The 23,402-nt window shown below is 43.9% G+C and overlaps 1 protein-coding gene across 4 annotated transcripts in view; it reads right to left on the minus strand.

The window, feature by feature from the left end:
• RCBTB2 (RCC1 and BTB domain containing protein 2) overlaps positions 1-23,402 on the minus strand; it is a 98,166-nt gene that overhangs the window by 9,191 nt on the left and 65,573 nt on the right. For 2 of the 4 annotated variants that reach the window (XM_075336897.1, XM_075336896.1), the window contains exons 9-12: positions 9,740-9,930; positions 8,976-9,102; positions 8,753-8,892; positions 5,609-5,680 (exon numbers count right to left, since the gene is read on the minus strand). In XM_075336897.1, coding sequence (XP_075193012.1) covers positions 5,609-5,680; positions 8,753-8,892; positions 8,976-9,102; positions 9,740-9,930 — 530 coding nt within the window. Of the gene's footprint in view, positions 1-5,549; positions 5,681-8,752; positions 8,893-8,975; positions 9,103-9,739; positions 9,931-23,402 lie in introns of all 4 variants that reach the window. The other 2 variants (XM_075336895.1, XM_075336894.1) reach the window with 1 other exon arrangement.

Genomic DNA, 23,402 nt, shown 5'->3' on the forward strand with positions numbered 1-23,402 from the left:
TACTGGGGCTAACAAATTTAAGAGTGTAGACGAATTTAAATATCCAGATATCCAGATACAGTGCGTACAAGTAGTATTCAACCCCCTGCAGATTTAGCAGGTTTACACATTCGGAATTAACTTGGCATTGTGAGATTTGGGCTGTAGATCAGCCTGGAAGTGTGAAATGCACTGCAGCAAAAAAGAATGTTATTTCTTTTTTTTTTTTTTTTAAATTGTGAAAAGTTTATTCAGAGGGTCATTTATTATTCAACCCCTCAAACCACAAGAATTCTGTTTGGTTCCCCTAAAGTATTAAGAAGTATTTCAGGCACAAAGAACAATGAGCTTCACATGTTTGGATTAATTATCTCTTTTTCCAGCCTTTTCTGACTAATTAAGACCCTCCCCAAACTTGTGAACAGAACTCATACTTGGTCAACATGGGAAAGACAAAGGAGCATTCCAAGGCCATCAGAGACAAGATCGTGGAGAGTCACAAGGCTGGCAAGGGGTACAAAACCCTATCCAAGGAGTTGGGCCTACCTGTCTCCACTGTTGGGAGTATCATCCGGAAGTGGAAGGCTTATGGAACTACTGTTAGCCTTCCACAGCCTGGACAGCCTTTGAAAGTTTCCACCCGTGCCGAGGTCAGGCTTGTCCGAAGAGTCAAGGCTAACCAAAGGACAACAAGGAAGGAGCTCCGGGAAGATCTCATGGCAGTGGGGACATTAGTTTCAGTCAATACCAAAAGTAACGTACTCCACCGCAATGGTCTCCGTTCCAGACGAGCCCGTAAGGTACCTTTACTTTCAAAGCGTTATGTCAAGGCTCGTCTACAGTTTGCTCATGATCACTTGGAGGACTCTGAGACAGACTGGTTCAAGGTTCTCTGGTCTGATGAGACCAAGATCGAGATCTTTGGTGCCAACCACACACATGACGTTTGGAGACTGGATGGCACTGCATACGACCCCAAGAATACCATCCCTACAGTCAAGCATGGTGGTGGCAGCATCATGCTGTGGGGCTGTTTCTCAGCCAAGGGGCCTGGCCATCTAGTCCGCATCCATGGGAAGATGGATAGCACGGCCTACCTGGAGATTTTGGCCAAGAACCTCCGCTCCTCCATCAAGGATCTTAAGATGGGTCATCATTTCATCTTCCAACAAGACAACGACCCAAAGCACACAGCCAAGAAAACCAAGGCCTGATTCAAGAGGGAAAAAATCAAGGTGTTGCAGTGGCCTAGTCAGTCTCCTGACCTTAACCCAATTGAAAACTTGTGGAAGGAGCTCAAGATTAAAGTCCACATGAGACACCCAAAGAACTTAGATAACTTGGAGAAGATCTGCATGGAGGAGTGGGCCAAGATAACTCCAGAGACCTGTGCCGGCCTGATCAGGTCTTATAAAAGTCGATTATTAGCTGTAATTGCAAACAAGGGTTATTCCACAAAATATTAAACCTAAGGGTTGAATAATAATTGACCCACACTTTTATGTTGAAAATTTATTAAAAATTAACTGAGCAACATAACTTGTTGGTTTGTAAGATTTATGCATCTGTTAATAAATCCTGCTCTTGTTTGAAGTTTGCAGGCTCTAACTATCAAACCTGCTAAATCTGCAGGGGGTTGAATACTACTTGTAGGCACTGTATCTCTGCCAGTAGAAAAATACATACAGGTGAACTTTGGCTCTCAATTTTTTAAGAAGCTGCCATAAGTGGATGCCTGGAACAAGCTACATTTGTCACTTGTTGGAAGGGTTAATTTACTAAAGATGGTAGTAATGCCTAAACTGCTATACATACTGCACAATGCCCCTGTTTGTATTTCAAAGAAAAGATTTAAAGGGATAAACTCGCTGTTTAGAGACCTGGTGTGGGGTAAAAAGCAGCCCAGGGTGCGATTAGAGACTTTACAAAGGCCAAAAGATGAGGGGGGTCTAGCAATCCCAAATCCGGAATTGTATTATATGGCGGCGCAATGTCAACATCTCAGGGGCTAGTCTGATTGAGAGAAAGATGGGGGCATTAAAGAAGTGCTGGAATACATAGTGGGTAGAAGTCCATTGGTAATGGGACTAGAGGATGGTGCGGTGGGGCTCCTGGGTGAAACATCCACAATGGCACTTATTTCTAAGACCTGGGAGAAGCTGAAAAGGGTGAGAGGGGTGACCCGGTTAACTAAGTTTACACCTATCTGAGATAACAGTAATCTCCCGGAGATTCAGAAAATGGGGAATATTGAGGAGTGGAGACGCAAGGGTGCTCCACTACAGTCCATTGAAACATGCGATTGCAGCCCAAGCGGCTAAAAAAAAAGTGTGGACATACAGACTGACCTGGTACTGGAGTATGTGTGTAAGGGGGGAGAAAGCACTAAAGGGATCATTTCTGGCACGTATAAAGATATACTACATACCTTTCTTTTAGACTACCCACTTAAAACTAAATCTAAATAGGAGGAGGAAGTTGGGACGATAACGGAGGAGGTGTGGGAGAGTATCCTGGAGTATGTACCTAAACTCTCTATGAGCGAACCAGCCAGACTATCTCACCTATACGTGATTCACCGGGTATATAGGTCTCCCTTACTGATGTTTAAAATGGGGTTGAAAAGGAATTTGGAGTGTCCAAGGTGTCAGGGATCTGACGCAGGTATTTTTCATATGATGTGGTCTTGTCCGAGACTGGTCTCCTTTTGGACTAAGGTTATCCACAAGATAGGAAGAACATATGGGTCTGTCCTTCCCAGGGAACCATTGATATGCCTATTGGGATATGTTGAGGAGCTTGGGGTGGAAAATACTATGAAAATTGCCATTGCTAGGCTGCTGTATGCGGCAAGAAAGCTAATTGCCAGGTCCTGGATTAAAAAAGAACCTCCACCCCCCCCCCCCCCCCGACCAGGGGAGAGTACATTAAAAGGGTGAAATGCATTCTTCAGCTGGAACAGGGAGTGCATGAAAGAAGGGGGAATGTTAAAATGTTTGAGAAGCTATGGTCTCCTTGGCTGCAATGTGAATAGGACGAGTGATGGACCAGTAAACTGATTTGGGACCGGGATAGCCGTCGGAGACCTCTGATGTGTGTGTTTTGTTTTATTTGTGTTACTAGTCGTTCCACCTGCACAGCGGGATGATCGCTATACTGCAGTTGGAGGGTATTCTAAGTGTGTACTAAATGAGATGCAGTACTGGGGAGGAGGTTTGCCGCCGGGGGAAGGGGGCAATACATATGATAAACTTAATTTGGATGCAGATTTGTTATACTGTTGTATGCACTCTGTTTTAATAAAGTATTTGATTTAAAAAAAAAAAAATGATGAGCCGGTATCGCACCGGAATGGCCACATCTAATAGATGCGGCACTACCGGGCGGCTGCGGGCTGAGGCTATATCAGCCCCCAGCTGGCGTTATCATGGCTGGGAATGAAAATTGGTGGGACCGCACGTCATTTTTTTTTCAATTATTTAAATTTAAAAAAACAAACCAAAAAAAAAAAACCACGCATGCGGTTTATCTTAGGCAGCAGTCACAGCGTGGAACTCCCACAAGTGTGACATCGCAGCACAGCCTAACACACATCTGACAGGAGCGTGCATGTGTTTCTAGGTACATGCACGCTCATGTTCAGACAGCAGCAGGCTGTGCCGTGTGATGTCATGTCAGACCCGCACGAGTCTGACATTGCATCAGCCGCACACGTCTGAGGGCTCTTGTACACTTGCGTACCGCTTCCGATGCGACAGCGTCTGAAGCGATATGCAAATGACCCTCTGCTGCGGGTGTCAGCCGAGGGTCATGCGACTGTGATGCGATCTTGCAATCGCATCACAGGAGCGGAGAAGATAGAGGGAGCACTTTCTCCCCATCTCCTCCACTGTCTCCGCGTGCATCGGTGCAATCCCATTCCATGACACACGGCTCACGCTGGCAGTACAGCAGAGCAGAGTGTCATGCGAGTGTCCATCCCTGCCACTGAGGAGGGGAGGGGCTGGAGCTGCGGAGGAGAGAATGTCACAGCCCAGCCTGTCACAGCCGCTCAGTCAGTGTCTACACTCAGAGCGGGCAGCCGTGCTTTACGGCTGCTAGCTGGGAGATGTAGCAGAGCCAGATGTGTCGCCATGGGAAGTGTGGATTACGCCGGAGGGTGTTGGGGTAATAAAATGGTGAACGAGGCTGCGTTTGTACTTGAATGTAAATAAACACACAGAGAAATCCTTTATTTACAATAATTTGCAGGTTTGTGATGCGGGTGTCTCACAGATGCCCGTGCGATCACAAACCTATTACCCCGACTGGCACCGCATCATGCCTCCGGGAAGAGCCGGTAAGGTATCAGTATAGCCACATGTAATACATGCGTCTATACCGGGCGGCTGCGGGCTGAAATACCAGCCCCCGGCCGGCATTACCATGGCTGGGGATGAAAATTAGAGGGGACCGCACGTCGGGTTTTTTTATTTATTTATTTAATTAATATTAAAAAAAAAACAAAAACGGAGTCACACTTGCGACGGACACACTGCTTTCCCTGCCCATCGGCCGTCCTGCCGCCTGTGATTGGTTGCAGTTAGCTGACACGCTGCCACTCAGGGTGGGGGCGTGTCTAGCTGCAACCAACACGCGCCGCTTGGCGGGGAAAACAATGAATATTGAATTGTCGGCTCCGGAAGGTAACATCGTGACCCGGAAGGAGTGTGCCGCCATGTCAGCGCCTCGGTGAGTATGCCGCGCTCGCTCCTAGCCCCCTAGCTCCTCCACAATTGTTTTTACCCTCCGGATTCCGGTCCCCATTGACTTTTATGGGCACCGGATTCTTTTTTAAATCTGTTAGTGATCCGCCGGCCCCGAATTATTGGCCGTTCGATCAGCTCAAGTCGTTAGTAAGGTCTGACTGTGTGACATCTCACCAGCGACTTACCAGCGATCCTTATCAGGTCGTATCATTGTCGGGATCACTGGTAAGTCGTTGTGTGTGACTGGGCCTTTACACACACCTCATGTATATGCTGGGATACCTGGCAGCATGCCAAGTAGTCATCTAATGATAATCTCCTGCTAATTAAACAGTGATTTTATCAAAACTACACTAAGCAGCCCTGTAAGTGACATCGCTGAAATCAGTGTCTCTGCCCCAACATTATGCTACTCTCAGATTAGACGGCAAAACCCTGGTAACCGATTCCCTTTAACTTTACCTGTTTTTATGGATTGGTACATAGCTAAATGTTGCAACTAGATGTTATGGCTAAAATATCCCATCAGTGTAGGAGTCCAATCCTTAGAGCTTTCAAAATCCCAAGAATACAGCTTTAGGTAAAAGCACTCTAGAATCTATGGGTTTTCTCCCACACAATGCTAGAGCCCCAAGTTGGTTCTGGGAAGGAGTGGCAGTCTCAATCATTGGCCCTGGCACTGATGGCATATACTGAAGAGATCTATGTCTAGTCTTCTTTCAAATCATGTGCAACGTCACTCCATTGTGGTTTGGATCTGGAGTGAAATGATACAGGTGATATTTAATCTTTGTTTCAACATATAAAGAGATTTCCTTGTACCTGAGCATCATACTTAACGGCAGCTGACAGAAGAACCACCGAATTCTCCTCACAGATACCTTGTTTTATGGTCTGCTGGCATAGCTGCTTCAGTCTATTTTCTCTATACAGTGTAGCTAGCTCCAAAAGTCCTGCAAAAGAGAACTCCAGGCAATAAATCCAGCGTCCGCCTGTAATGGTCATAACCTTGTGACATTTAAATGGGAGAATTACAGAATTACTTTACTGTATATGTATTTCTATTTTAAACAGCAGGTACTGCGGAAAAATGTGGGTCAGAATAGTTAATAAACAGAGCGGGATGTAGGATACAATTTGTGACAAATCTAGGTACATTCTTCCTCTGTGGAACATCTGTAAAGAGTAGAGAGTGCCTTCATATTTGGGAAGATGAACTTTCTCTCGTGTGGGAAAAAAAAAAAGCATTTAAAATTCGTGTGATTTTTGTTTGTTTTTTTGTGTTTGTTTATGCATGGAAACTGTCCAATGTGGCTGAATTGCAACAATTCTGCAAAGATGCGGGGGACAAAATTCCTCAAGAGCGTTGTAAAAGACTTATTGCCAGTTATCGTAAACGCTTGACTGCAGTTGTTGCTGTGAAGGGTGGCCCAACCAGTTATTAGTTTTAGGGGGCAAAATACTTTTTCACACAGGGCCCTGCAGGTTTGGATTTCTTTTTCTCTTAATAATAAAGACCTTCATTTATAAACTGGATTTTGTGCTTAATATTTAAACATATATAGAGTCATTACATAGAGTGATCTATTTCAAGTGTTTATTTCTGTTAATGCTGATGATTATGGCTTACAGCCAATGAAAACCCAAAAGTCAAATCAGAAAATTAGAATTACCACAAAACACCTGCAAAAGCTTACTAAACATTTAAAATGGTCCCTGAGGCCCTGTGCGCACTAGAAAATTGAATTTTCTTAAAAAAATTCCGGACCCTTTGAAAGATTTCCGCACTTGCGGCAAATTTCCGCATCCAAATGCCACATGTGATTTTACCGCAGGTTGTTGCGGAATTGCTGCGGAAATTTCGCAACAAAATCCGCAGGGACAAAAAAAAACGCAGTGTGCGCACAGCATTTTTTAATCCCCATAGATTTTGCTGGAGAAGGACTACAGAAATGTAAAAAAAATTTTATGCGGCATTCCTTTGGCGAATTCCGCGGCAATTCTACTGGTAAATCCGCAGCGTGCGCACAGGGCCTTAGACGGGTTCAGTAGGCTACAAAATGGGAAAGACTGCTGACTACAGAAGCTGGCTGCTCACAGACCGCTATATCCAAGCATATTAATGGAAAGTTGAGTGGAAAGAAAAAAAAAAAAAGTGTGGTAGAAAAAGGTGCACAAGCAACCAGAATAACCTCAGCCTTGATATTTGAGTGTGACGTCACAATCCTAACAGAAAGTGCACATGCGCAAGACCTGTGGCGCCACGTAAGTAGAGAAAATCTCTCTGAATACAACTACCAATGAAAGCACGCAATCATAATGTTAATGTTGCTTTCATTAACATTATGATTGTGTGCTTTCATTGGTAGTTGTATTCAGAGAGATTTTCTCTACTTACAGGGCGCCACAGGTCTCGCGCATGCGCACTTTCTGTTATTTGAGTGTGACGTCACAAAATCGTGATCGGATCACGTGGCAATATGGCGGCCGCCACCGGTGATTTCCTGCTCCATGGTGGTCTCTCCTTGCTCCCTATTCCCATGCTGGTAGGCAATTTCTTAATTATATTTAGATATATAAGAAACACCGGTCACTGCACAATACACTTTCCCCTGAGGAAGCCACACCTTGTTTGTGGCGATACACGTGGGGTCATTACCTCACCCCTCTTATTTCTGCCTAACCCCTCCCTTGTGTGTCCATCTACAGGTATTGTTGTTCTGCCCATCGGGCCTCGTGGTTCTGTGGCTGAGCCTTTATTTGTGCATTGTCCATGTCTATTTAGGTGTTTAATTTGTTCCATGGATGTTTGCTATATACAGGTTCAACACTTGTTGTATTAGCCTTGTTCACTTTTCCATCTGGCCTTCATGACATATTGGTTTTCCGGTCTATAGACACCCTACACATTCTGGCAGAAATTTACTTTTGGGTTTCGCCTTGCAATATAATTCATTGTGCTATTCTGCCTTAATGGGGTTTAGGCTTGCAGAGGGTGTGAAGTTTGGTGTCATACACCATTGACATCCAATGTGTTTTTTGTAAGCTCATGCTTTTTAATTGATTTTAATATGTGTCTTGGTGTCTTTAATAAATATGTAGATATTATACAGAATTTATGTATCTGGTGATCCCACTTTTTTGCACATTTTCTCTCTTTTTTTTCTAATTCATAGTGTTCAAAATGTGCTAGTGGTATTGATCCCTGAATGTTATATATCCTTGTTGCCCTCCCTACTTTGTTTTTCAAGAGAAAAGTCAGCGCAGCCCTCCAACAGGAAATTTTAGAGCACTTCATGTTTCCCTCTGCCGACAAGCTTTTTAGAGATGGAAATTTAATTTTCCAGCAGGACTTGGCACCTGTCCACACTGCCAAAAGTACCAATACCTGGTTTAATAACCACAGTATAACTGTCTTCATTGTCCAGCAAACGTGCCTGATCTAAACCCCATAGAAAATCTATGGGGTATTGTCAAGAGGAAGATGAGACACACCAGACCCAATAATGCAGATGAGATGAAGGCTGCTATAAAAGCCACTAGGGTTTCCATAACACTTCAGCAGTGCCACAGGCCGATCATCTCCATGCCACGCCGCATTGATGCAGTAATTCATGCAAAAGGAACTCCGACAAAGTATTGAGTACATTTACTGGACACACTTTTCAGTAGGCGCCAACATTGGAGTTTAAAATCATTTTTTCAGTTGGTTTTATACAATAATTAATTTTCTGAGATAATGACTTTTGGGTTTTCATTGGCTGTAAGCCATCAACATTAACAGAAATAAACACTTGAAATAGATCACTCTGTGTGTAATGACTATATAATATGTTTCCCTTTCTGTATTGAATTACAGAAATAAATTAACTTTTTGATGATATCTAATTTGAGATGCACTTGTACATAAAAAAAAAAGTGTGCAAGAGTTTACAGGTTATGAAAACGTTTTCAAGGCACTGTATGCAATTTGTGGTTCAACATTTAGGGATCTAGTGGCACAACCACAACACATGGATACTCACCAATGGCATCCTCTGGAGAAATGCTGATATTATCAGTATACAGATACTCTAGGAAGGCGTGAAACACTGGATAAGAAAACTGGTTCATTTCAATTACATCTTCATTAATGTCATGTAAAAATGAACGAAAGTGTTCACATCTGAAAGCGAGAAAAAAAAATATGATAAATGTACAGTCCTGAATACATTCCCTGAACCTGACAATATGTCATCTAATTCTTACCTAATCTGAAGAAGGACTTTGTGCACGTGAATGTATTTCTCATCCACCAAGAACTTTAAATCTGAAGTCTCTGGATTGTCAAATTCCTTCTTCAGAGATTCTGCTACTGTCAGGTGTTCATCCGGATCTTCAGATAATTAAAAAATATACTTAATTTGACTTTTCAACCAAATATTTTCTGGAGCTAAAGAGCATCTTGATTTATGATATTTCTAAGGTTTTTCCAGAAAAGAACAAGTAGCAGAACAGTACAAATAAGCATCAGCGTCTGTCTACTTTCTGTTAGGCCTAAGCCACACGGCATGAAAATCTGTGCGAGTGGAGTGCGAAGAAAAAAAAATCGCATTCCACTCGGACCAATTTTAGACTGTGTGTAAGCACACATGAGCGATTAATTTTCTCAGCCCTAATTAGACAGAGAGACTCTCTCTCTCGCACCCTTTCAAGTGTATGTGTAGAGAGAAAGATAGCACATACACCGGTGTACCGCGAGTGCAGTGCGAGAATTGCAATAGCCGGCTGCGGAGGAGAGAGGGAGATAAATCCCTCCCTCCCCTCCTCAGCACTGGCCCGCCCCTCCTCCGTGCCAGCTTGCCCCCCCGCAAATGAGGTCCGCTCACACGGTTGACGCAGGGACACTCACATGACATTCGGCTTTGCTGTACTGCCAGCGTGACGAGAGTGTCATGCGAGGGGATCGCAGTAATCCCCGTGTGGGCCCAGCCTTAAGCTATGAAGCCAGATAATGTTTAAAGATTCCTCACCTACAGAAAGGAGACGCCACATAATAGCAGGGGTGGAGAAGCAGGCAAATACATCATCCGTGCAAGAGAAGTGGGTGAGATGAGGGGAGATCACAGCTTGTCCTCGGCACTGTCCCCACATAAATACCTGACCACCTTGAGATTTAGCAGCAGATGTATGGGAGGAGTGGCAAGCCGCAATTTCCACTATTCTGATGAAAAAAAAACACAATTTGAAAAAATGCATTAAGCTGCTGCTCACTACCACTCACATATGGATAAGAATCACTAAATACAGCTGTGTTAAAGGCGGATATGTCATTAAATTTTTCATGTTGAGTGAACACAATGTAATAGTGGCTGCAGAGCAGAATAATTGTCATTTTTTAGTTTTTGGTGATGTGGAGATATTAGCAAAGTATTTGGCCAGTGAGGAGTTTATTTTGGTTAAATCCATATCAGGGAGTGTTCACTGGGGGCGTGTACTTCTTCGCCCTGTATGACGTTGACCAATCGTAAGCAGGCAGCAATATAGCAGAAAAAGGACACACAGTATTAGAGCTGAAATATTTGAGGTACCTAAATAGTTCATTGTACAACCTTTGGCAACAACGAGCCACCAGCTATCTGTGAGCTTCTCCCACCAGTCTGCTGGTCCACTGCAATTCTCTTGAGCTCCTAAATGTTTGCTGGTCCTTTTTCTAATAGTGGGCTCAGCGCTCGCCGAAGATTTTCAATTAAACTGAGATCAGGACTTATTAATGACCAATTTAAAATACTCCATTTTTATTCCTAAAAAGGGAACCTACCATCCCAATCAGCGCTTGCTTCCCTCTCACCGTCTTTGTATGTATCAAGAAGTGAGTGGCTAGCTGCAGCTGTGACTTCCACTTGATGTTCGATTTGTCTAAAAGGTGAGGAGTGAAGCCAGCGCTGATTGAGTGCAGAGTTTGCGTGACATACAGTAACATGTGAGCCCCAGGAGTTGGAACAGCACTGGCGCTGAGCATATAAAAGTGTTTTTATTTTAACAGGAGAAAACACGATGATTAAAAAAGGGTGGTCCGAGTAGCGGTCATATAGTCACTTTTTTATATACTAATTGAGGTACTGAATTTAAAGGCCCATGTATTAAGTTACATAACTAAAAATTTAAATTATTAAGAATCAAATTAGAATAACACCATGGAAGAGCCACTGGCAAAGTAGGGTTAAAAAGACAAAACATGGTAGTGTATGGGCAGGGCAGAGAAATTCTGTATGAGTATTTTACTTTTCCTGCATTCTTCACATTTGACACACAGTGTCAAAAACACATTAACCTAAGAATGGAAAATAATAACAGCAGAAAGCAAAATGTCCTGGCAGATGAAGTCGCATGGAAGCCATGAGGACTCAAATCTTACGTCCTATCTCCCAAGTTCAACAGGAAATTTCAGAGAAGACGATATTGATATAAAAAGCATATATATATGTATGGGAGAAATAGAACTAGGCAATAGCACAGGGGAAAATGACTTGGGCATTATAGCAGATCCCAGATTTAACATGAGCCAACAGTGTGGTGCTGCAGCTTAAAAGGCCAACACAATTGTGGGATTTATCAAGATAAGAATTGAACCTAGATCAAGAGAGGTCATTATTCCCCTATACTCTGCCCTGGTCAGACCTCACTTGGAATACTGTATACAGTTCTGGGCTCCCCAATTCAAGAAAGACATCAATATATTGGAGCAAGTCCAGAGGAACCAAGATGGTAGAAGGTCTGCAAACCATGTTCTATGAAGACTGGCTAAAAGAACTAGGAATGTTTAGATTGCAAAAGAGAAGGCTGAGACTAGACTTAAAAGCAGTCTACAAATATCTGAAAGGTAGTCACAGTGCAGAGGGATCTACCCTGTTCTCATTAGCACAAGGAAGTACAAGAAGCAATGGGATGAAACTAAAAGAAAGGAGATCCAGTTTAGACATTAGGAAAAAACTTGTTGACAGAGAGAGGAATGGACTACCACAGGAGGTAGTGAGCTCTCCATCAATGGAAATCTGCAAGCAGAAGCTGGATAAACATATAGCTGGGATGAATTAGGAAAACCTACACTTGCAGAGAGTTTGACCCAATGGCCCTCGCGGTCTCTTCCATTCTATACTACTTTATTTGTTTTAGGGATGTATCTCTCATGAAAACTCTCCGCTTCCCTATAGCTGTTATAACTTGACTTCATCAAATTAGACTGACTATACTGCTAAGAAGACGGTAGTCATTGTAAAATATCTATTTCTCAGAGCCTTCAATGAGGGACGCACAGGAAACCTTGGGTGTATGCTGCTTCCATTAGGAGGCCGACACTATGCAAACAGTTAACGCCTCCTCAGCAGGTTACACCCGCCAACTGGAACCAAGCAGATCACTTTAGCGGAGTGTCAGTAGGAGGCAGATACAGGTTATGTTGCTTGATGATGCTTTTCGGTGTTGGCCTAGTTGTAGCACCTCCTCTGTGCTGCAAGCACAAGATCGTAATTTCTATAACCTGTGAGGTAAATTAAGGGGATTCGAGAGATTGGTATACATCTACAGTTTTTGAGCACTAAACACATCCACATATACCAGCCAGGATGAGACATTAGCCATTCAGATGAAAGGTAGAACTCTTGTCACATGCAAAAGTGATTATAAATGAATTAAGAGACAACATCCTAAATTACGGAAGGGAATGTCTATTGTAGAAATGATAGTGAATAAATCAGGTTTTTACGATAAATGTATGTTTAAAAATGTTCTATACCATTATATAGATTGTGCTTTCATTTGTTCCTCCATCTCCTTCCAAGAGCCATAACTTTCAGTTGATATACCGTAGATCAAATTTTCAATGACACTATTAATTTTGCTATATAACGTACTGAGAAACGAGAAAAAAAATTCCAAGCCAAGTGTAATGAATCTAAGGGGGAATATCTTCTGCTTATTTTTGTTTTTTAGGTTTTGTTCTTACAGCTCATTGTGCAGTTAAAGTAACCAGGCAATATGACTCCATTTTGGCACTACCAAAAGTTTTGTTTTTTAAATTTTTTTAAAAAAACAAACAAAAAAAAAAACAAAACAAAATTAAGAAAAAACAAAAAAAGAAAGTTTTCTTCGCCAATTCTCAACTTATTGTTGGCAGCGTTGCGAGGAACGAAAACCTTAATTCTTGTGTTACAATTTATTTTACATTATGATGTTGATCACACAGTTAAATAATTTTATATAAAATCAGAGTTATGGACATGCTGATGTCTAATAGGTTCATTTTATTTATTTTTTATTAGTTTTATTTACCCTATTGCAAGAAACAGGGATTTGTCTAAGTTCTGTATTATTTTATTAAATAGGTAGACATATGTAGAAGTATTACAGCCTGAAAAACGTGCACATGGAACAAATATATGGTGATACTCTGGCTGAATAAGACATTACAAGAATATATAATTTATTTTATTTGTTTTAAAAAAAATAATTTCAAAACAAAAAGGGTGATTTAGATTTTTATGACTCTTTAGATTTTTTCTATTTAAATTTTTACTTTTCACTTATTTTTGTAGTAATACGATCACTTGCTCTATATATTGCAATAAATCTTGACGTCACTGGAGAATCAATACATCAGGTCCCTAGCTACAGTGTTTCCAAAAAAATTAAGACCTGTTAAAGGCAGAGGGTGGATGTGTAACACAGCCAACATCTGAATTGTGCGCAGCCGAATCCACTCTGTGACATAGTATGTCATGGGAAGGGGTTAAAAAAAATAAAAATATTATATATACTATTACAGTGGGGGAAATATATTTCATCCCTTACTGATTTTGTAAGTTTACCCACTGACAAAGACATGAACAGTCTATAATTTTAAGGGTACGTTAAATTTAGCAGTGAGAGATAGAATATCCAAAATAAAATCCAGAAAAATCACACTGAATAAATTATAAAAATGTATTTGCATTTTGCAGAAAAAAAAATAAGTATTTGATCCCCTACCAACCATTAAGGCTATGTGCCCACGGGACAACGTATCCGCGGATATTTCTACAGGTTTGTCCGCAGCTGCTGCCCGAAATCCGCAGCTATCCATTGCTGCGGGATTCGAGCATTTTTGTTGCGGTAAACCTGCGGGACAAGTGCGGAAATACTTGCAGAATTCCTGCCCTGTATCTCCATAGTGGAAAGGCGGGACATCCGCAGATATTTCCACATGAATAATTGACATGCAGTTACGTGCGGCTGCGGGACATCCACAGCATATTCCGCAGCCGCACATACCACACCATTGATACAGCATTCCCCAAATCCCGTAGGATAACATGGGGAGTGTCTGTACTTGCTAAAACCTGTGGATTTATCTAGAAAATCCAGATAAATCCGCAGGTTTTCCATAGCAAAATCCGCGGGTACGTTGTCCCGTGGACACATAGCCTAAGAGTTCTGGCTCCTACAGACCACTTAGAGGCTCCTAATCAACTCGTTACCTGCATTATAGACAGGTGTCTTAAAGGGAACCTGTCATCAGAGATTTTGCACTAAACCTAAAAGATTCCCCCTTTGCATCTCGTGGGCTGCATTCTAGCAAGGTTCCTGTTGTTCTTGTGCCCCCTTTCAGACCAAAATAAAGACTTTATAAAGTGGACCTTTTTGTATTCAAATCTTGATAATGGTACACGGGGGCGGGCTCTCTGGTGTCCGTTAGTCTTCCTCCTGCCGCTTTAGGCCGTCCTCCATCACGCAATTTCATACCTCAGGAGGCCGCCCAGTGCGTCCGAGGTCTCGTGCATACGCCGTGCCACTCTAGCGGGACTGTGCAATGTGCACAGTGTGACCGCTGGTGACGTGTTGCGAAGGTAAGAGATTATGGGCGGCGCTGTGATTTTCATCAGCAAGTACCCCCCCTTAATCTCGTGCTCGCGCTTTCACCGCCGCCTCCACCGTTCTGCGCAAGCGCTGGCCAGCTTACCTCACGTCACCTCTTTCCCATCTTGCCCTGAATCAGGAAATAGATGGGAGGAGCGGAGCAGGACACCAGCGATCAGGAGGAGACGCAGAGAGGAGCTACCGAAAATCAAATCCCGCTAGAGTGGCACGGTGTATGCGCGAGACCTCAGACACACTGGGCGGCCTCCTGGAGGTATGAAATTGCGCGATGGGGAACGGCCTAAAGCGGCAGGAGGCAGACTAACGGACACCAGAGAGCCCGCCCCCGTGTACCATTATCAAGATTTGAATACAAAAAAGGTACCACTTTATAAAGTCTTTATTTTGGTCTGAAAGGGGGCACAAGAACAATAGGAACCTTGCTAGAATGCAGCCCAGGAGCTGCAGAGGGGGAAACGTTTAGGTTTAGTGCCAAATTTCTGATGACCGGTTCCCTTTAAATTGTCACCTGTATAAAAAGACTCCTGTCCACAGACTCAGTCAAACTCTAACCTCTACAACATGGGCAAGACCAAAGAGCTTTCTAAGGGCTCATGCGCACGTATATGCTGAATATTCTGCAGCGATTTGATGCGCACATGTGCGCATCAAATCGCTGCAGAAACACTGCATAATGAATGCAGTATTTTTGTTAAAAAAAAAAAAAAGCTGATTTCATGAGCTACGGCTGTTGCCCCCACCATAGACAGCGTGGGAGCTGCATTCATAGCGCACGGAATAATTGACATGCTCATTTTATGAATGCACGGATTTGGGTCAAAATTTTTGCACCCAAATCGCTGCGTTCATAAAGCAACGTGCGCACGTGTCATGCACAATCTACATTGATTGTGCAGGGGACACAGGACGCATGCATTTACACTGCAGTGCTATACGCAGCGTAAATGCATGTAAGTACGCAATATGCGCACGAGCCCTAAGGATGTCAGGGACAAGATCATAGACCTGCACAAAGCTGGAATGGGCTACAAAACAAGACAAGACGCTGGGTGAGGAGACAACAGTTGGTACAATAGTAAGAAAAGAAGAACTACAAATTGGACTGTCAATCAACATCGATCTGAGGCAACATGCAAAATCTCACTTTGTGGGGTATCCAGGAACATGAGAGATCAGCCTAAAACTACACGGAGGGAATTTGTTAATGATCTCAAGGCAACTGGGACCACTGTCACCAAGAAAACCATTGGTAACAAATTACGCCGTAATGGATTAAAATCCTGCAGTGCCTGCAAAGTCCCACTGCTCAAGAAGGCACAAGTGCAGACCCATCTGAAGGCTGTGGTCAGATGAGACCAAAATTGAGCTCTTTGGCCTTAACTCAAGTCGTCGCGTTTGGAGAAAAAGAAATGCTGCCCAAGTCCCCACTGTCAAGCATGGAGGTGGAAACATTGTTTTGGGGGTGGTTCTCTCTTAAGGGCACAGGACTACTTCACCGTATCCATGCGACAATGGATGGAGCCATGTACTGTAAAATCCTGGGTCTTCCAGCATGACAATGACCCAAAATTTACAGCCAAAGCAACAAAGGAGTGGCTCAAAATGAAGCACATGAAGGTCATGGAGTGGCCTAGCCAGTCCCCAGACCATAATCCTATAGAAAACGTATGGAGGGAGCTGAAGCTCAGAGTTGCCAAGCGACAGCATCAAAATCTTAATGATTTAGAGTTGATCTGCAAAGGAGAGTGGACCAAAAGTCTTCATGACATGTGCGCAAACCTCATTATCAACTACAAAAAAAAAAAAAAAGTCAAGGGTTTTACCACCAAGTATTAAGTCTTGTTTGCCAGACGGATCAAATACTTATTTCTCTCAGCAAAATGCAAATAAATTTATACAATGTGATTTTCTGGATGTGGATATTCTCTCACTGTAAAAATTAGCCTACCCTTAAAATTATAGACTGTCCATGTCTTTGTCAGTGGACAAACTTACAAAATCAGCAAGGGATCAAGTACTTATTTCACCAAAAAGGTGTATGTACATAGATAGATAGATAGATATATATCTATATATATATATACAGTGCATATATATATATCTAGATATCTATCTCTATACTGTAATCTATATATATATATCTATCTATATATGTAGATATATATCTCTAACAACAGTTACTGCTCGCATTGTGAGTGGACACTGTAATGTCGCCGAGCACTCTGACAGTCAGCTCTGCAGCGTTTCAGTGCGGAGCCAGTTGTCAGTCCACACTCCTGGCTTGTGCTTATACACAGTGCTGTGAGCAGTGACTGTAGCTGCTCCCTTGACACCTCTGACTGAAAATCGGTGACTACCTGGAGGAATAAAGTTAATTTTGCCCCAGTAGCTGCACTTTTATCAAGTCGGCTGGGCAGCATGTACTGCTATTAGCCTGCAGATTAACCCTATATTTGCAAGTAAATATCATGATCTGATGTTGTAAGTGAGCTGTTTAGGTATGCTCTGATCTGAAGGGAATTGTGAAAGGAGGAGGAGGAGGTGTGCTGTACATCACCTATTGTAAAATGGTGGATTATGTGTTAGCTGTAATTGCAATCCTGTGTTCACTGCTGAACAGGAAACGCAAGTCTAGTATACGGCCTAGTGACTAGTTTGAAAACTGCACAATGTGTGTGTCTTTTTGCTTTAGATATGAGAAAATGAAATAAGCATTATCAAAATGTCGTTAAAAGCACATTTAGCAAACAGCAGACTTGAACAGCAGTTTCTTCTGACGACATTGTTTCAAAGTCTTTAGTAAAGAGCCAGGTCCCCCTTCTACAAATTGCACCTGGTTATCACACGGCCTTCATTCCTGGTGCATAGAATGGAGCAGCCTTTAGTGAGTAAAGCACAATTCTAAGACAGCCTGCATCCTGTCATCCCGTGAATAAAACTTTTTTTTTTTATTGGACTTCCAACATATAAAAACAATGGTTCATTGCTTTTATATGCCGGAAATCCAATAAATGACATTTTATTCAAGGTATGCGACAGTGCTGGGAAATGATGAAATCATCCTGGAATAATGGTGGTGAACCATTTGCCTGAGGGCCACATTTGGCCGATGGATCCACTCTTTCCCCAGAGTATAGTACACAGCTCCAAGTACTCACTCAGCTTCCCTGACGCACAACATACATTGGTCCACGTCACACAGGGAAAATCTGTTTTCCCTTTTAGTAACAGAGAGGTCATTGTACATGGATAGTCATATTTTGACCTTTGGTCAAGTCTAATGAAAGTTAGCTACTGGGTATCAATTCACTGATAGAATAAACAAGATAGCAAAGTGAACAATAACAAATACGCCTAAAACATAGCCTTTAATATTTCCAATACTAAGTGCTCTGCCCAGGATTCTCCTGGTCTTGATGGAATAATTGTGCCATTTTGTGTGGGTCATTTCTTGACCGGGATATTGGAGTTTTTCTCTCCCCTGATGATATAAGAAACGCGTTGGGAGAATTATGCACACCGCTGGATGCGTGTTTGGAACCTGTGGGGATCCTGAGTCATTCAGATAAGGACCAGGTTATCTTTTCTTTGGTAGCCAATACAATCCAGTACAAGTGCTTCACCAAGCAGAGAAAGGGTTATACGGCAGATGGGGTAAGACCGTTCCTTTCCTGTACTTGTCACTGCCATATTGGCGGTTTGTTTTAGTGTTGGATACATTATTTACATCACCTTATCATAAGGTCAATTCTATATAAGCCAGTTAGTCTGATTTTTAGGATCATGGTAAATGATTATTGGCTATTATTTCCTTATTGTTGTTTGTCCTGTCCTTTTTAATACAGGTCATAGTCTGACCTTTTTAGTATTGGAAATATTAAAGGCTATGTTTTAGGCGTATTTGTTATTGTTCACTTTGCTATCTTGTTTCTTTGGTCAAGTCTACCAAACGTGTAGCACCAAAAGAAAGTTATAGGGTAGCTGGGGGCTGTATGACCAATATAAACGAGTACTAGGTACCAGAACAGTATGCTTTATCCAAACATTCTAGCGTTAGAGCTTTTATAGAGCTACGGGCAGGGTTTTCATAGGTTTCGTGTTAAGAGCAGAGATCTACATCATATCTGCAAATACAGAAAGAGTCTGGGACCCACATGCTAGAATACAGCGTTGAGAATAGACAAGGTGTATTTGGAGGAGACTGGCATATATATTAAAACATGACCCATTATCTCTTGGAGGACCTCATGAAGTTAACCAAGATAGAAACAAAATCGCAGTGTGCACAATTATTAGCCAATTGCAAGCTGTATAAACTTGAATGCTTATTGGATGAAGCAGATCAGGGGACACGCATTTGTGTAATGAGGTAGGATGTGACCTAAGGACATCAACACTTTTTATCAAGGCGTGCACAATTATGAGGCTGCTTGCTTTTCTCAGGCAAAATTTTTACATGCATCAGATGAGATTCATATATTCAATTCTATGTGTGTACAAGAAAGATCCCACACCGACCAACCATATACCGTGCGATTCTACATTGCAATTCTTTAACATAGGAAATTATTTTGAAAAAGAGATTACATATGAATGATAAAAGGAGATAAAAATTGTCTACTATTTTCTAGATGAAAATCGGATTACTTTTTTGTGTGTGTGAACTCAGCCCAAGAATAATTGCAGAATATCCCATTCCAATCATCGGACCACGGCAGCCAGTGACTGAGGAACACATATCATCACTTCTGATCCCAGTGAATATGTACAACAGCTATGGCACGAGATTAAGGATAGAGCTTCACGTCTTATTGTACTGTCTTGGCTCAGAGTCAGATAACATAAGCCATGTTCTCACAATGTGTATTTGGGAGTTTTTGACGTTACAGATTTTGTGCACCATTTCTGTACCTACTAGGTAAAATTAGGCAACTTTTTTATTTTCTCATTATGTTTTTGATTGCATTTTTTTCATGCTTTTTATTGTGTTTTTGATGTGGTTTATGTATTTTTGACATGTTATGTTATTCAAGTGCTATCAATTTTTTTTTCAACAACTTTCTTTTCTTGTGTCAATTCAGCACGGGATTAAAAAAAAAAAAAAAAAAAAAAAAAATAAGAACTGCAGCTTGGTACAATCTGACACATCAACTGGACAAGAGTCGCCCATGAAGGCTATGGGTTCATGCAATACATTGGACTGCATCCAGATGACATCCAAGTTAAGTCTGATTTCCACAGACTCATACAATGTTAAAGAGGAAAAAAATGTGTTTTCCCCATCTTCTCCTCACTATATGCTCCAATTCTCTGATCTGAGAGACTCAGAACACACTATGCTGATATTCAGGGTCACAATCTGATCAGAGTTTGATTGGAGTGCCATAAGCATAATCAGTCTGATTTTCTAGGATGAAAGAATCTACAGTTGTGTGAGATTAGCCTAAAGGCCACGTCTCACTTAAGGCCCCGTCACACTAAGCAACATCGCTAGCAACATCGCTGCTAACGAACAACTTTTGTGACGTAGCAGCGATGTTGCTGTGTGTGACATCCAGCAACAACCTGGCCCCTGCTGTGAGGTCGTTGGTTGTTGCTGAATGTCCTGGGCCATTTTTTAGTTGTTGCTGTCCCGCTGTGCAGCACAGATCGCTGTGTGTGACAGCGAGACAGCAACAACTAAATGTGCAGGCAGCAGGAGCCGGCTTCTGCGGAGGCTGGTAACCACAGTAAACATCGGGTAACCAAGAAGCCCTGTCCTTCGTTACCCGATATTTACCTTTGTTACCAGCCTCCGCCGCTCTCAGCTGTCAGTGCCAGCTCCTGCTCCTTTCACATGTAGCTGCAGCACACATCGGGTAATTAACCCCATGTGTGCTGTAACTAGGAGAGCAGGGAGCCAGCGCTAAGCAGTGTGCACGGCTCCCTGCTCTCTGCACATGTAGCTACAGCACACATCGGGTAATTAACCCGATGTGTGCTGTAACTAGGAGAGCAGGGAGCCAGCGCTAAGCGGTGTGCGCTGCTCCCTGCTCTCTGCACGTGTAGCTGCGTGCGCTGGTAACCAAGGTAAATATCGGGTTGGTTACCCGATATTTACCTTAGTTACCAAGCGCAGCATCTTCCATGCGGCGCTGGGGGTTGGTCACTGGTGAGCTCACCAGCAACTCGTGTAGCCACGCTCCAGCGATCCCTGCCAGGTCAGGTTGCTGGTGGGATCGCTGGAGCGTCGCAGTGTGACATCTCACCAGCAACCTCCTAGCAACTTACCAGCGATCCCTATCGTTGTTGGGATCGCTGGTAAGTTGTTTAGTGTGACTGGACCTTAAGGGGTGCTTCACACACAGCGAGATCGCTGCTGAGATCGCTGCCGAGTCATGGTTTTTGTGACGCAGCAGTGACCTCATTAGCGATCTCGCTGTGTGTGACACTGAGCAGCGATCTGGCCCCTGCTGTGAGATCGCTGCTCGTTACACACAGCCCTGGTTTGTTTTTTTATTGTTGCTCTCCCGCTGATAAGCACACATCGCTGTGTGTGACAGCGAGAGAGCAACAATCCTGAATGTGCAGGGAGCAGGAGCCGGTGTCTGACAGCCTGTGGTAAGCTGTAACCAAGGTAAACATCGGGTAACCAAGGTGGTTACCCGATATTTACCTTCGTTACCAGCATCTGCAGCTCTCACGCTGCCTGTGCCGGATCCCTGCTCCCTGCACACGAGCCGGCAGGACACATCGGGTAAATAAGCAAAGGTTTGCTTATTAACCCGATGTGTGCTGTGGCTACGAGTGCAGGGAGCCAGCGCTAAGCGGTGTGCACTGGTAACTAAGGTAAACATCGGGTAACCATACCCGATGTTTACCTTAGTTACCAGTGTCCGCAGCTTCCAGACGCCGGCTCCGTGCAAGCGCAGCGTCGCTTCCACATCGCTGCTGGCTGGGGGCTAGCCACTGGTCGCTGGGGAGATCTGCCTGTTTGACAGCTCACCAGCGACCATGTAGCGATGCAGCAGCGATCCTGACCAGGTCAGATCGCTGGTGGGATCGCTGCTGCATCGCTAAAGTGTGACGGTACCCTAAGGCTATGTGCGCACGTAGCGTAATTACATGCAGTTACGCTGCACTTTGTAGCGCAGCGTAACTGCATGCGTCCTGCGTCCCCTGCATAATCTATGGAGATTATGCAGGAGTCGTGCACACGTGGCGTCTTAGAGCGCAGCGCTTCGGCTGCTGCCCGAAGCGCGCGTTCTAACAAGTGACATGTCACTTCTTCCGTGCGCTTTGCCGGCAGCTCCTGCTCTGTCTATGGGAGGAGCTGCAGGCAGAGCGCATGGAATCGGCTTTTTTTTTTTCTCTACGGACATTTTCTGCAGCGATTTGAAGCACACGTGTGCTCTTCAGATCGCTGCAGAAATTTCTGCAGGGCTAGTACGCAACGTGCGCACATAGCCGAAGGCTACTTTCACACTTGCGTTGGACGGCTTCCGTAGCATTGCGTTGTTTGACGGATGCAACGGATGCGTTGCATATAGTGGCACAACGCAATGCTACAAATCGTACAAAACAATGGAAAGCTTTCTTTTTTTTTTTCCTTCTTTACAGTTTACCGGCAGCCGACTATTGTGAACGATCAGCTGATCGCTCTCAATAGCCGGCGGCCGAGCGCTCAGCTGAGCGCCCTCACATGCCGGCGGCCGAGCACTCAGCTGAGCGCTCTCACATGCCGGCAGCCGAGCACTCAGCTGAGCGCCCTCACATGCCGGCGGCCGAGCGCTTAGCTGAGCGCTCTCACATGCCGGCGGCCGAACGCTTAGCTGAGCGCTATAACATGCCGGCGGCCGGGGGATCAGCTGAGCACCCCGACATGCCGGCGGCTGAGCGCTATAACATGCTGGCGGCCGGGCAATCAGCTGAGCGCCCTGACATGCCGGCGGCCGGGCGATCAGCTGAGCGCCCTCACATGCCGGCGGCCGAGCACGCTATAACATTTCTCGGTGGCCGAACGTTCAGCTGATCGCCCGGCCGCTGGCATGTTATAGCGCTCAGCTGAACGTTCGGCCACCGAGAAATAAAATAAAGTTTGTGATTAAAAAAAAAAAAGAAGAGCATGACAAGTGAAAAATAAAGGTTTCCGCTGCTCAAAAAAACGTTACATGCAGCGTTCATTCCGCCCGACGCAGCGTCAAAATAACGACGCTGCGTCATCCAGCGGATACAATGCTGACACTTGCGTTACAGTGCGTTGTCCATACAAGTCTATGGAGAATAGCGCAGTGCGTTAACGGACTGCGCTATTCTCCATAGTGACGGACTCCGCTGAACGCAAGTGTGAAAGTACCCTAAAGGCCACGTCTCACTAAGCAACATCGCTAGCCACATCACTGCTGAGGCAGGACTTTTGTGACGCAACAGCGATGTTGCTAGCGATGTTGCAGTGTGTGACATCCAGCAACAACCTGGCCCCTGCTGTGAGGTCGCTGGGTGTTGCTGAATGTCCTGGACCATTTTTTAGTTGTTGCTCTCCCGCTGTGAAGCACAGATCGCTGTGTGTGACAGCGAGAGAGCAACAACTAAATGTGCAGGGAGCTGGGAGCCGGCTTCTACGGACGCTGGTAACCAATGTAAATATCGGGTAACCAAGAAGCCCTTTCCTTGGTTACCCGATATTTACCTTCGATACCAGCATCCGCCGCTCTCACGCTGTGAGTGCCGGCTCCCTGCACACATAGCCAGACTACACATCGGGTAATTAACCCGATGTGCACTCTGGCTAGGAGTGCAGGG

This window comes from Anomaloglossus baeobatrachus, chromosome 2, assembly GCF_048569485.1.
Source record: "Anomaloglossus baeobatrachus isolate aAnoBae1 chromosome 2, aAnoBae1.hap1, whole genome shotgun sequence".
Classification (NCBI taxonomy): domain Eukaryota; kingdom Metazoa; phylum Chordata; class Amphibia; order Anura; family Aromobatidae; genus Anomaloglossus; species Anomaloglossus baeobatrachus.